This window comes from Sturnus vulgaris, chromosome 23 (assembly GCF_052056855.1).
Source record: "Sturnus vulgaris isolate bStuVul1 chromosome 23, bStuVul1.hap1, whole genome shotgun sequence".
Lineage (NCBI taxonomy): Eukaryota > Metazoa > Chordata > Aves > Passeriformes > Sturnidae > Sturnus > Sturnus vulgaris.
In genome coordinates, this window is record NC_142265.1 from 5,906,931 (window position 1) to 5,920,936 (window position 14,006).

Consider the following 14,006-nt stretch of genomic DNA (forward strand, 5'->3'; position numbering starts at 1 on the left):
GGGGAAGAACTTCCTTCCATGGAGTTGGCAGAGCTCTGAGCTGCCCAGGGCTGTTTTGGATTCCTCATTTGGGGCCATCCCAACCCCACCTGGATGTGTCCCTGTGTCCCTGCTCCAGGTGTGACCCTGCATGGCCTGGGGGTGGCTCTGGGTGATCTCCAGAGCTCCCTTCCCACCTCAACTATTCCATGAGTCTGCAAATGACAAAAATCGTTGTAATTCACATTTCCTTTATTTTAGGGATTCATTCCTGTAAAGTCCTGGAGAACTCCCAGCTCTCTGCTGCCCTGACCCCAGGATTTGGGCAGTCCCATGTGGAACATCTGGAGACTTCACAGAATCCTCAAATCATAGAATAATTTGGGTTGGATTCCTGTTGTATTTAATTTAATTTAACCCTTTGGACATCAGGTTGCTTGGTTCAATGCAGCTGGAAATTCATGATTGGGATGACACACAGGGAGAAAATAAAAGCCACAGTTGGTTTGTAGCACCTGGGATTCCCTGGTGTCACAGAGGAGGTGACAAAACCAATCTTAAATCTCTTTATTGGGGCTGGGTGTTTTCCCAGGCCCCTGTTTGGGGGGATGAGCTGTTGGTGGCAGTGGCTCCTGAAATCCCCTGAGGGTTCCAGGGGACTCAGTCCAGGTTTCCAGTCCCATCTCCCTGCCCTGCTGGGTGACAAAACCAGCCCCAGGTGGCTTTGGGATGGAGCTCTTTGTGCCTTCTGCTCCTTGAAATCAAAATCCTGGAAAACTTGAATACAAATATCAGCAAACTGCAGTTTCCTGCCCCTTTTCCACAGTTATACATCTGTCTCCCTTCCACACTGAAATATTTTCTCACTTATTGCCACTGGATTGTTCTCTGGGGTTTCTGGATTCTTCTCTGGGGTTTCTGGATTCTTCTCTGGGGTTTCCACGTGCTCTTCTGTTACATATTGCATGTTGGATTTGGGATTTACAGCTAAAACACAACACATATTTATTAATTATTATTAATGGCTGCCACCTGCTCTGGCCACCGTCGGCAGCAATTAAATAAAACAAGAATTATTTCTGTTAATTAAAGTTTTTTACCTTGTCCATTCCTCTCATGGCCTGGACTGTCTTCGTTAGATCTGGATTTATAACTCTCCAGTGTCTGCTCTGAAACATCATTTTCTGTAGAAAAAACAAATTGAATTACAGAATGAGATTTTTTTTCCCCATGATTCTTTCTCACCCTCTGCCTTGAGCATAAAAATCCCGAGAGAAAAGTTATAAAATAGGGATTTCTTGAGCCAACAATTCCAAACCTCACCTCTCTTCCACACCCCGTGGGCTTTTTTCAGCTTCACCATGAAAAGCAGGACAATGATGAGCAGCACAAAAATCAGAGCAGCCACCAGCATGGGCAGCAGGAGGTTCTTCTCCTTCTTTACAAAGCTCTTGGATTCAGGATCTTGCTCTGGAACAGAGATTTATGTTGTTAAATTGTGTCTGGTAATGAACACAAGAATGATTTCATCTGGATGGAAATGGTGAGAGAGCAGAATTCACCCAATGAATGGTGAAGAATTCACCTGAATGTGAATAATTCACCTGAATGTGAATAATGAATTCATTTTGTGAATATTGAACTCACATTCATTAAATCTTGGACTTTACTTTAGGATGTGAGGTCAAGTTTTTTGTGGGATGAACAAGAACTGATTGAACGTGGAGGGCTTGTGCTTTGGCATAGCAAACAGCAAAATTTAGCTGTTATTTTTTTATATAAAAAAATTATTTTTTATTTTTTTGGGGTGTTACAGGTTTCTGTGGGTTAGAGGTCTCAGGGTTAGAGGATTAACCTGTCAGAAGATTTGGAGGGGTTTGTGCTCGGGGACAATCAGGAAGCTCAGGGCAGGTTTGGGAACTCACTCAGGTGTCCATACCGAGGGTTGGGGTGCAAATCCCTGTGGTATTTTCACACGGTGCTGGCACCTCTGTCCTGGCAGGTTCCTCCTCAGTGCCATTTCCACTGGGTGCTGCTTCAGTCCCTGGAGGAAGGGAAAGGAGAACAAAATTTCTCTGGAGGGATGTTTAAGAAATGTTCATTTCCCCAGCAGCTTCAGGGCTGCAGGTACTGCCCCTGATATAAGGTCTGTGTTCACTTCCCTAACTCTGCATTTAATTTTACTCTTTGTATTTTATTGTTTAAAACGCTTGGCATTTTATTTTATTAATTATTTAATTGTATTTAAATTTATTATCTTTATTAACACATCGTTAGAGAAACAATTTACAGCCAAATTAAAACCAAGCAGAGCTTGGTTATTTTGGAACTTTCCCTGTCCATCAGTTTGCTCCTCTTGCCTGAAAAACCAGCAATGAGCAGAAATCCTTCTGCTTGCAGCAGATATTTTGCTATTCCTGTCCTTGATTCCTCTTTTCCTGACAAACCCTGTCCTTTGCCACCACCCCCAGTGTCTGGTGAGGAAATTTCTTACCATTGAAACTTCCAGAAGTCGATGAAACTCCCAATTCTTCTGCTGTTGTTGTTTCTTCAGGCCCTGTGCAGACAGAGAGGTCAGCTCTGATTTCTTGTGGACACAGACAATTCATCCTTAGGTATAATTATATATAATATATAAATATATATATATATATAAAATTATATATAATATATACATACATATAACCATTAATTTCGATCTGCAGTGCTGAAATGATGGTGTGATTTCTTATGGACACAGACAATTCATCCTTAGGTATAATTATATATAATATGTAATATATAAATGTATATATAGCCATTAACTTTTGATCTGCAATGCTGTGAAATGTTGTAAAACTTTGCATTAATAAGAGATTTTCCTTTCCTTTTCACACTCAGTAAAAGCCACAGAATTCCAGAGTGGTTTGGCTTGGAATGGACCTGAAATCCCCTCTGGTTCCATCCCCTTTTAAGAGATTCAGGTTCCCTTTCCGTGGACGTTGTCCTGACACGTGTCTGGATTTATCAGACTGTATTTATCAGGATTTATTAATTTTATGCTGTCTGCAATCACTGATATATCACTTTTAAACCAACAGAAACCAAGAGCTTGGACATGTCTAAAGCAGCAGATTTGTCACTGCTGTGCAAAAAAACTCTTGGTGAGGTTTTGGGCGATTTATTTGGGTTGTGGAGCTTTTGATTGTGCCAGAAAAAAAAAAAAATCCAAAACAAATTAAAAAAAAAACCTCCCGAGTTTGGGAAGTGCAGGCTGATGAAGAGTTGTTGCACAGTGCCATCTAGTGCAGCCCACCCGGAGCATCCCAGCCTGGCTGTGCCCTCCTTCCCCCAAGGACAGGGATTTGGGCTGCTTGCAGAGCTGGGAAATGGAGAGAACGAGCAGCGAGTGCTGTGCTCTGTGTCCCGCACTCCTCTGTGCCACGGGGTTGTGCCCGGCAGCATTTCTGTATTTATGATTTCAGGTTCGAGAAATTCAGTTTGATAAACTCACCGGTAGATGTGACATCTGGGAGGTTTGGCTGGGCTGGTGTTGGTGCTGAGCTGGAAACTTCTGCATCTTTTGGGGATAAAGAAGGGCTGGAAACTTCTGCATCTTTTGGGGATAAAGAAGGGCTGGAAACTTCTGGATCTTTTGGGGATAAAGAAGGGCTGGAAACTTCTGGAACTTCTGGGGATGCAGAAGGGCTGGAAACTCCTGGATTCTCTGGAGATGCAGAGGGACTGGAAACTTCTGGATCTTTTGGGGATGCAGAAGGACTGGAAACTTCTGGATATTTTGGAGATGCAGAAGGGTTGGAAATTACTGGATCTTTTGGGAATACAGAAAGGCTGGAAACTTCTGTACTCTCTGGAGATGCAGAGGGGCTGGGAACTTTTGCATCTTTTGGGGATGCAGAGGGACTGGAATCTTCTGGATCTTTAGGAGATGAAGAAGGGCTGGTACCTGCTGGATTCTCTGGAGAACTGGGAGCTGCTGGATTCTCTGAAGGGTTGGGACCTTCTGCACCCTCTGAAAGTCTGGTTGGTTGGTTGCAGCCTAAATAAACCCCCCCAAAAACGACAAAAGTCAGAAGAGGCTTTGCCACAGAACAGATCCTTGAAAAGGCACCCTGCCCTGCCCCATGCTCTGCATTGTTTGGGTTTTCTGTCTGATCCAGGGTTTCAGTTTCAGTCCCTCAGCTTTCCTGCCCTCAGAATATATTTGCTGCTCTGAAATGAGGAATAAAACGAAACATTTTTCCTTGGGGAGCTTGGGGCAGGCGCTGCTGCTCAGATCTGCCACCGAGAACATGTCCGAACCCTTTTTGTCCCAAATTCCTCCTTTAAAAGCAGATCCCATATGCAAAGTCACAGACTCTGGGCTCCTGGGTGTGTCTGCATCATTTTCACACCTGAGGGCAGTGGAATTGGAGAGGCAGAGCTGCAGTACCTGGGCTGGGGAGGTCCTGGAAGTGGAGAGATGCCATCAGCCTCTGTCCCCTGAGTGCAGGGTGCTGGAGGATGCAGCTGGCTGTCACCTGGGGGCTGTAGCTGAGGATCCTCAGGGTGCTGCTTGTGCTCCATTTCTTCCCATCAGCTCCCAGCTGGTGCCTGGTGTCACCTGTCACCCGTTGGGAAAAAAAAAAAAAAATAAAAAAAAAATGAGGGTTTCTAGCCCAGAGCAATAAATAAAAGCATTTTTATCACCCTGAAATCCTGTTCTCCATCTCTCCTACAGCACAGGTTTGACTCTTCCCCTTTCCCAGCTGCTGGAAGTTAAACACGAGGATTCCTTGCCTTGCCACAAGGAACTGGGGGGAGTCTGATGTGATTCCCAGTCCTCCAGGTAAACTGGTGATATGGAAAAAGAAAGTATTTGATGTGGCCAGAGATGTGCTTGAACAGCCCTGGTGGACAGGGAGGTGTTCCAGATATTTACCTGGAGGGCACAAATATTTCTGTTTATAATGCAGAGGTTCTGATTCTTCCCCTTTTTCTGTTACCCTTAAATGAAAGAAATCCCCTATTTCCAAATGAACCTTTACAGATCAGCATTTCTCAACCCTCTTTGCCATCCCCAAGAGCTCCAAAAGGATTTCAGAGTGGTTTTGCTGGGAAGGAAATCATCTTTGTCAGCACCAGCTCAGTAATTACAGCTGGTTTGCCCCTGCTGAGCCCTGGTGCAACTGTGGTGTTGCCAATAATTAAGATTTATTAACTATTTTCTGATTAGTGTAAATATTTGCAGGAAGTGATTAAAGCTGGGAATGGAAGGGGGAGGATGGAGAGTTACTCCAAGCCTTCAAAAAATGGAGAAATACACATGCAGAAAGTTGAGAAATAGTGGATTAAGGCAATAATTTTTTTATCTTTCAAACAATTAAATTTGTGTCTCCAACCTCTTGCTGCTCTGAAAGCCAGCCCCAAATAAACCAACCCAGCTCAGGCCCTGGGGGCTTTGCTGGGGGTGTGAGGTGACAGCTCAGGTATTTCCTCTGCTCCCAAGGCAAGGAGGAGGTAAAGATAAGGAGAGGTTTTTGTTAAAATGTTGGAGAAATGCATTGCTGGCTTGAAGGAGGTGTTTAGAGTCAGAACTGTGAGTTGTGATGTCACAAAAAATTCACTTTTTCAGGGTGGTCTCAGGATTGGGGAACCCCCTGGTTTTAGAAAAAAAACAGAGAAACAGAGATAAAAAATCAAGGGGGACATATTGAGGTTTTTCTGATTCCCCAGACCCTCACAGCCAACTCTTCCCAAACACAGGCAGGATTTTAAAAGCTGCTTTTCCACTGCTCTAGAGCACCTTTTTTCATTAATACCCATCTATCTGCCAACCCGATTTATTTTTATTTTTAACTCTAATTTCTATCTACATTCAGGCCAGAAAACACAAATCTCTGCTGTTTTCTAGAGCTCTGATTTTATCTATTTAAAAATAAACCATCTTGGGGCAGGGGAGGTGACAGCTTCACCTTTAAATCCGTTGTTTGATGATGCAAAACACAAGGAAGAGCTTGTTGATGTGTGAAAGAAAAGCCATTTGCATCTGTGAGTGTTGTTCTCATATTTTGATACAGATGTGCACTGGAGCTGCTCAGGCAGTGATTTTTAGAAGAATTCTATTTATAGCACTGTTAGAATGGCAGTTATTTGTGTAACAGACAGGTTAAAGGAGAAGAAAAGCTGCTGGGGCTTTGCAAATCGTGGCTCCAGGATTTGGGGTTTGTTTGATCCCAGTGGAATTCAGTGCTGAGGTTCCAGGATTATTTGGTTTCTTTTATTCCACTGAAATTTAGAGCTGAGGTTCCAGGATTTGGGGTTTATTTTATCCCTGCAGAATTTAGTGCTGAAATTCCAGGGATTTGGGTTTATTTTATTCCACTGGAATTCAGTTCTGAAATTCCAGGGATTTGGGTTTATTTTATTCCACTGAAATTTAGTGCTGAAATTCCAGGATTTGGGGTTTTTTTTATTCCACTGGAATTCAGTTCTGAGGTTCTGAGGTTCCAGGATTTGGAGTTTATTTTATCCCAGTGGAATTCATTTTTTTGTTTATTTTATCCTAGTGGAAATTGGTGCTGAGGTTCCCAGTGGAATTCAGTGCTGAAGTTCCAGGGGTTTTGGTTCATTTTATCTGGGTGAAATTCAGTGCTCAGGTTCCAGGATTTTGGGTTTATTTTATCCCTGTGGAATTCAGTGCTGAGGTTCCAGGGGTTTGGGTTCATTTTATTCCACTGGAATTCAGTGCTGAGGTTCCAGGATTTTGGGTTCCTTTTATCCCTGTAGAATTTAGTGCTGAAATTCCAGGGATTTGGGTTTATTTTATCCCTGTAGAATTTTGACTGCTCCCCAGACCTGCACCAAGCTGGAGGGATGAGTGGCAGACCCAGCTGATATTTCACCTCCACTATCTTTAAACCACCCCAAAAACTGATAAAAACAAATTTTAGTGCTTAACCCTGTTTTTTTAACTCTTACCTGAGAGCTCTATCCCATTGTCCAACAGCCAGGAAATCTGGGGCTGGGGTTTGCTCCCCTGGGTGTAGCAGGAGAGTTTGATGCCTTTTCCTGCATCCTGGGACACTTCCAGCACTGGATGGGAAGGAGCAGCTGCAGCAGGAAGATTTAGGATCAGTTTAAGGGCATTTTCTACTCGTTTTTATGAGATTATTGGAGGGGACTGAGCTAAAAGCAAAATTATGTGTTGAGCGCCATGGAAAAATGCAGGTTTTGATTTGAGGAGCTGGATCTGTGTCTGCTCCTCTGAAAAAAAAAATAATTTACCCAAAATCTCCACCTTCTGCTTCTTGCTTTGGAAGTGCCTGCTGTAGTAGAAGCAGCTGTAAATTCCTTCATCCTGCACTGTCACGTTGGACAGCTGGATGGATAATTCATCCTTGGAGTAATGCAGGAGTTTGTACCTCTGGTCTCTTAAAACTGCAAGGGAAAGAAACCACGGGGGTTGGTTCAGAAGAGGAAGTCAAAGCATGAGGAGAGTTTTTATTGTATGGCGTTTTAAAAAGTCAAGTTTTCAATGAAAGCATCTCCTAGGGCACCTCTACTCTCCTTTTCTCTCGATTTTCTTTAATTCTTTCCTCCTGCTGCATAATTTACAGGAGCCCTCAGGGTCAGCCCAACAAGTCCATGAACTTCTCCTACAATTGCAGCACAGAAAATGCAACTTTCTGCCCTTAAATTAAACTGAAACTGGGGGTTTGTACAATCATCGGGGGAAGGAGACCTCAAAAACTCTCTTTTTATTTCAATTTTTTTTTTTAAGCTGAAGTTTTGATAAAATACTGAGCTGGAAGGAAATTCCAGCAATTTCTGGATTAAATATGAAAGGATTTTGAGACCATCATGCTGTAAGACTCATGTAAGACTTTATTTGTAGATCAAACTGGAGGGAACTGATTCCCAAAGTGGTTCTTTGGAGAAGCAATGTGACAGAGGCTCCCAGTGGTGACTCAGATGAAGAATCAAAACCTCCATGTGCAGTGCCAGGTTTGGTTTCTCCCTAAACAAGGGGGAGAAACTTTCCTTTGCATTGCAAAAGGAAAATATTAAATGTTCTCCAGGATCCAAATGCTTTGGGAACTCCAGCCCTTGTGGGTGTTGCTCCAATGGACACTCAGTTCCTTCCCTACCCCTAAGAAATTGCCTACCTCTGTGGGAAAAAATACTGAGAACAAAAAATCCTAAGAGCATAAATACATGGAGATAAGTGATGGAGAGTGATTTCCTCCAGTTAGTAAATAATCAGATTATTTGACTGCAGCAGGGGATTTGGGGAGCCTGGATGTCCCAGCAGCACAGGCTGGGTCACAACAGCTCCAATTCCAAATGGATCAGCCCCATTTCCCCTGGCAATCAAGGACACCTCACTGCCTCAGGCCTGAGAGATGGAAACAAAAGGGAGTTGGGGGCAGCAAACTTGGGGTAAATGACTTCATTACCTGGAGCTGGAATTGGAAGATGAACCCCCAAAATGCAAATGGCCCAAACTTATCAAAGTGTGCAAACCCGGGACCCATTGTCCATTTTGGTTTGTCTGCCCTAAATGTACCTGAATAATTCAATTCCTAGAACTGCTTTTTATTCCCTTAATTTTGCCTGCTCTCTGTTTTTAGGTAGCCCCAAAACCCATCAGTTTCTGGTGCCCAGGAAGGGACAAAAAGGATCCAAAGGATTCAGACCCAGCTCCAGCCCCCCCAGAGCCCCCCTGGCCAGCTCAGTGTCCCCAGCCCTGGAGGGAAATGTCACCACGCTGGGGTTTCACACTTACCCCGCTGAGCATTGAAGAAAATGGTGAAACCTTTAGGGTTTAACCACTGCAGGGTAGAGTTGTTGCTGCTGAGGGTGCTGAAGGTACAGGAAAGTTTTAGGTTTTCTCCTTCCTTCAGAGTCACAGAGTCACCAGGAGCCCCTGGAAACCCCCCTGCCACACACCAGGGGAAAAAACAAGTGGGGATGGTGACACAAAGCAAAGCAGTGATGTTTTGCACAAAGTAATGTGTTAATTTTTCTTTTTTGCAATTTTTTTTTTAAGTATTTCTACATTGCCAGTATGGTTGTAGGGATATAAATAAATTATTGTCATTGGACAGGTTATCACAGGCACTGTGTGACAAAGGTTTGGGATCTTCACCTGCCAGCACGACCAGATTTTATTATTAAACCAGTTTTAGTTATTAGCCAAGAAAGCATTTCACTATTAGCCAGCAAAGAAGTGAAGCAGACCCATTTCATGCACTCTCTCCCTATATTTAAACACAAACATTCCATTTTCACGTATTCCATTATTATACCTAAATTATTTAAGGTGCCTTCCAACCCAAACCATTCTCTGATTTTATGTTCCATTCTGGAGCTGTTGAACCTGATTTGCTCAGTGTGTGACTGAGCAGTGAATCATTTCCCAACACCTCTAAAAATGAGGTTTTTTTATTCAGAAATGAAACTTCTTTTGAAAAAACCACCAAACCTGACCTGGCACAGGTTACTAAAATGAAATTTCACTCTCTCTTCTCCCAGCTCATTTCACAGGCGGGCAGTAAAATGGATTTTTTCTCTCCAGACATTCGAAGGCAGATAAAACACTTTGTGAAAATATTTGATGACCTGGAATGAATTGCCTTCTCCATGCCCTGGAGAATACAAAGATCGGTGCCTGGCTTGGAGTTAAGCAAATAGGCAGCAGCAGAGTTTTGTTTTCATTCCTGTTTTGTGTGTTTTGATTTGATTTTCCAGGTAGCTGCTGGCTGCCAGTTCCCACTGCAGTTTGGGGAAATGAATCTTTCTGGGCTTCGGGGAAGATTTTAACATTCTTATAAAATTTAAATCGCTCAGAAATGAAGGTTTGTTTGTTTGGTTTTTTTTTTTCTGGAGCTGATTTTTGCACCTCTGGAATCAGCCTTGTGTCCCTGCAAGGGCAGTTTCTCATGGGGACGGTGGCTGTGCCTGTCCTTGAGAGGAGCTGTGGCAGGAGGTGAGAGTTGTTTAGAGGCAGCTGGGGGTTGTCTGTGGTTTTCCACAGCCCCCTCGGGTATTTCTGTCCCCGTGATGGTTTCCTGTCCCCAGCAGCAGCCTGGGGTCTGGCACATCACACCTTTGGGGGTGAGAGCGGTGAGGCTGAGCAGGAAGAGGTGTTGCTTGCTTTTCCAAACCGGGGCAGAAAGGTAATTTCCATGGGAGACCACTGGAAATTTATTTATTCAGAGTATTACTCACAAAGCAGCTCTCCCCTGCACAGGGGCTCTGCTCTGCAGCCACTGTGGTCACTAAATGTGGGAGATGTCCCCCCATGGCAGCTCCAGGGGTGGTGGCTTTTGTGCCATGGGGATCCCACCTGCAAAAACCACTCTGCCATCAAGATCCACCTTCTGGGCAGGAAAAGGCAGCAATTTCGTGCTGGGAATTGCAGGAGGCACTGAGCAGAGTGGTTCTACCCTGGTTGCTATTCTTGGAGCCCCCAGGAAGTGACTGAGAGCTCCTTGCACTGAGACTTGCACTGAGCATCAGTGCAGAGCTATCTGTGAGCCTCTAACCCAAAATCAACCTCATTTCATGGGTTAGTTTTGGTGCAGAGCTATCTGTGAGCCTCTAACCCAAAATCAACCTCATTTCATGAGTTAGTTTTGGTGCAGTTATCTGTGAGCCTGTAACCCAAAATCAACCTCATTTCATGAGTTAGTTTTGGTGCAGTTATCTGTGAGCCTGTAACCCAAAATCAACCTCATTTCATGAGTTGTTTTTCTTCTGGCTGCTGACCAGTGAATGGAGCTGAATTAATTCTGGAAGCCAAGGCAGCAGCTACAAATTCATCGTGCAGGAGTCCGTGTGAAATAGGGAAGGGGGTTGTACTGGGAATTAGCAAATTATCAGCAGCAGCCCTGCAGCAGCTTCTGCTGCAGAGTTTGTGAAGGCGGGAGAGGGAATATTGCTCCAGCCCCAGGATCGTGCATCCATTTCTCCTGGAGGTCAGGAGTGAAGCCTGCAGGGATCCTGGGTGTGGATTCCTGCCTTGCTCCTTCATTCCTTCCTTGGATCTTCTGTTAGATCCTCCTCCGTTTGACACAGTCAGACATGATCCTGTCACCCTCTCCTGTGTCTGAATTACAGCAGATCCAGAGGAGCTGCCTCCTCTAGCAGGGCTGAGGAGATTGAGCATCCAAAGTGCTTTTCTTTTTCAAAGTATTTTGCAAGTTCTCCTTAAATTGTTCTGATTTCTATCAGCCTCTTTTTACACAATGCATGAACACACGTGGATTTCTGACCCAGGCAAAGCAAGCTGAGATCCTCTGCCCAAATTTAAGGCAGAATCTCCTGATACCCCAATGCTTTGTCACCTCAAGCTGCCAGACTCGATCTTACTGATCCTGGCTTTAGGAGCCAGCGAGCTTTGGGAATGAGGTGACAATATTATTTTGTCACCCAGAGACCAACAGCTGGAGCTCTGGGAGCAGAGTTTTGCCAGCTGGACTGGAAAGGAGAGCTGGAAGGAGCTGAGCCCGGGCTTACCTTGCAGCAGGAGCAGAGGCAGGAGGGTGAGCAGCACCCTGAGGACGGTCATGCTGTGCTGAGCTGGGCTTGGCTTCCTCCCTCTGCGGGGCTGCTGCCACCACAGGTCCCTTTTCAGCACGGGGGGAGCACATTTACCGTGACTTCATCACCCCGGGGTCTCTCCTCTGTCCCCACCTCGTGTTTCCTCTGTGTTGGTGTGTGCTGAGAAATCAGTGACCTCACGGGTCCCTCCGAAGGAACTGGTGGGTGACAGCACCGGGGGACTTGGGATTTCACCACGCCAGCCCTGCCAGGCTCAGCTCAGGGAGGGATGCACGGAGGGGGAGAAGGTAAAAAATTAGAGAAATATGGGTTTGGGGTCACCCTGATGCTGTGATGGTAAAAAAAATAGGGAAATACGAGTTTGGAGTCACCCTGATGCTGTGATGGTAGAGAAATATGGGTTTGGGATCACCCTGCTGCTGTGATGGTAAAAGATGAGAGAAATAATGATTTGGGGTCACCCTGCTCTGTGATGGTAAAAGATTAGAGAAATATGGGTTTGGGATCACCCTAATGCTGTGATGGGAAGAGATGAGAGAAATAATGATTTGGGGTCACCCTGATGCTGTGATGGTAAAATATTAGAGAAATATGGGTTTGGGATCACCCTGCTCTGTGATGGGAAGGGATTACAGAATATGGGTTTGGGGTCACCCTGCTGTTATGATGATTAGAGAAATAATGATTTGGGGTCACCCTGCTGCTGTGGTGCCACAGGATTTCATTCCCCAAGATGAGGAGGTGCCCAGGGTGGCAGCACTTAGGTGGTGGATGTGCCTGAAAACCCATTTGACATCTCTCCATTACAGCAAAGTCACTCTGTGCTGTTGGCCCGGGGGGTTTTTGGCTGGCTCTGCCTGCAGGGATGCTGCAGAAAATGGGAAAAGGGAATTTCTGCCTGGCCTTTGTGGCTCTGCAGGGAGGAGGGATGGGGACATCAGCAGGGGACACGATTTGGGTTTCCCCTGTCCCCTTGCAGGTCTGATTATTGCAGGTTTGTGTCACCCCAGGTGTGTGATAAGCACTGACATCACATTTATCCATCTTAGGATTTGTGATTTCCAAAAAAGAAATTCTGGCAGATCCTCTTCTGACCCTCCTTTGCAACTGCTCAGAATTTGGTGTGGACAGTTTTACTGTCAAAATAAACTGAATTTGATGAGATAATTATGGTTTAAAACCTGTGGGTGCTTGAGGGGACAAAATGGTTAATTATACACATTGTGTGCTTTATTCCTGATTTATTAGGACCTGTTTCCATGAAACTTTCAGATGTAGGGAAATGCATCACTCAGTGGATATTTGGTTGATAAAAGCTGTGGCTTTTGTGTTCATCATTATTAAACAATTTTACTGGAAAACAGAGCTGCAGGTCATGAATTTAAAGCAGCTGGGTTGAAAGATAAAACTCTGGTTGGATTCAAAAATCCAGATTAAGAAAGATGTGTTGGAAAAGTAAGTTTGGTTTGAAAGTTGTGCCTTCAATTCCTCACATCCAAACCTGAGAGTGAAATAACTCCGGGGAAAAACTGAATCCAGAGGGAAAAACTGAATCCAGAGGGAAAATCCCATCCCCGAGCATGGAAAACCAGAGCTGAGAGCATTTTGTGCCATCTGCTGTCAAGTGAATGAATTTCAGCCTCAGGAAAAGAAAAACTGCAGCTCAAAATTCCTGCACACTCCAGAGGAAATCTGAAATAGGAAGGGTGCTTGGCATCTTTATTGAATCACCTATGAGATCTTTTTGTCTGACTTCTGAGAATTCCATTTAATGTGAGAAGCAAATTAAAATGCAGTGGTTGTTTTAACAGTTGTTAGCACTCAAAACTGAGATTAAAAACAACCACCCACCCCCCTGCCTGCCCCACCCCCAAAATAAAAAAATACAGATGTCACAGGTAATTACAGCTATTTTTGGCAATACAATTATTGGGTTTTTTTTAAACAGCAAACATTTTTTTTTCCTCAAATAAATACAATCTGCTCACACGAAATAAAAAAACCAAAAACCGTAATAAACAGAATGATACAACAGGTTGAAAATGAAATAAAACAAACAAACAAAAAAAGGAGCTGTTGGTAACATCAAGTCTGAAGAGATGTCGTGGAGAGAAAAGTTCAGAAAATGCATTTTCATGGGAAAGAAGAAAGGAACTGGCTGAGGATTTTCTGTTATGGGTTTGAAGATTCCCTGGGGAAGGAATTTGAGGGAGTGGGGAGCAGCAAGAAGTGATTCAGAGCCTTTGCCAATCGCAGCCACTGTTAATTACATTTATTTTGTTCATTGATCCCCATCCCAAGCACGTCTGCTCCCCCCTCACTCCCATTTGTGATTTCAAAATCATTTCCTCTGGGTCTCTTTTTACAGAAACGAACCCAAACCACAAACCAGAGCCATTATTTGGGGATAAAAATCACCACTCTCATTAAATTAACCAGAATTTGATCACAGCAGGAGGCTCCCGGCCTCAGCCAACTTC

General features: G+C 44.3%; 1 protein-coding gene across 1 annotated transcript; it reads right to left on the bottom strand.

Moving 5' to 3' along the window:
- Positions 1-246: 246 nt before the first annotated feature.
- Positions 247-11,533, bottom strand: CRTAM (cytotoxic and regulatory T cell molecule). Its single transcript, XM_088177769.1, has 11 exons — positions 11,482-11,533; positions 8,747-8,899; positions 7,246-7,398; positions 6,940-7,071; positions 4,412-4,582; positions 3,473-4,018; positions 2,474-2,536; positions 1,919-2,023; positions 1,303-1,449; positions 1,080-1,163; positions 247-966 (listed from the first exon to the last, which is right to left on the bottom strand). Exons 1-11 carry the CDS (start codon positions 11,531-11,533, stop codon positions 806-808), a joined length of 1,767 nt encoding a protein of 588 aa, XP_088033895.1. The 3' UTR covers positions 247-805.
- Between the last annotated feature and the right edge of the window lie 2,473 nt (positions 11,534-14,006).

Coding starts and splice junctions, on each gene's coding strand:
- CRTAM (XM_088177769.1), bottom strand. CDS start 11,533: ATGACCGTCCTCAGGGTGCTGCTCACCCTCCTGCCTCTGCTCCTGCTG. Junction 7,399..8,746: donor TTTCTTCAATGCTCAGCGGG/GTAAGTGTGAAA, acceptor TTTCCCTTGCAG/TTTTAAGAGACCAGAGGTAC. Junction 4,019..4,411: donor CCAGGACCTCCCCAGCCCAG/GTACTGCAGCTC, acceptor GGGTTTATTTAG/GCTGCAACCAACCAACCAGA.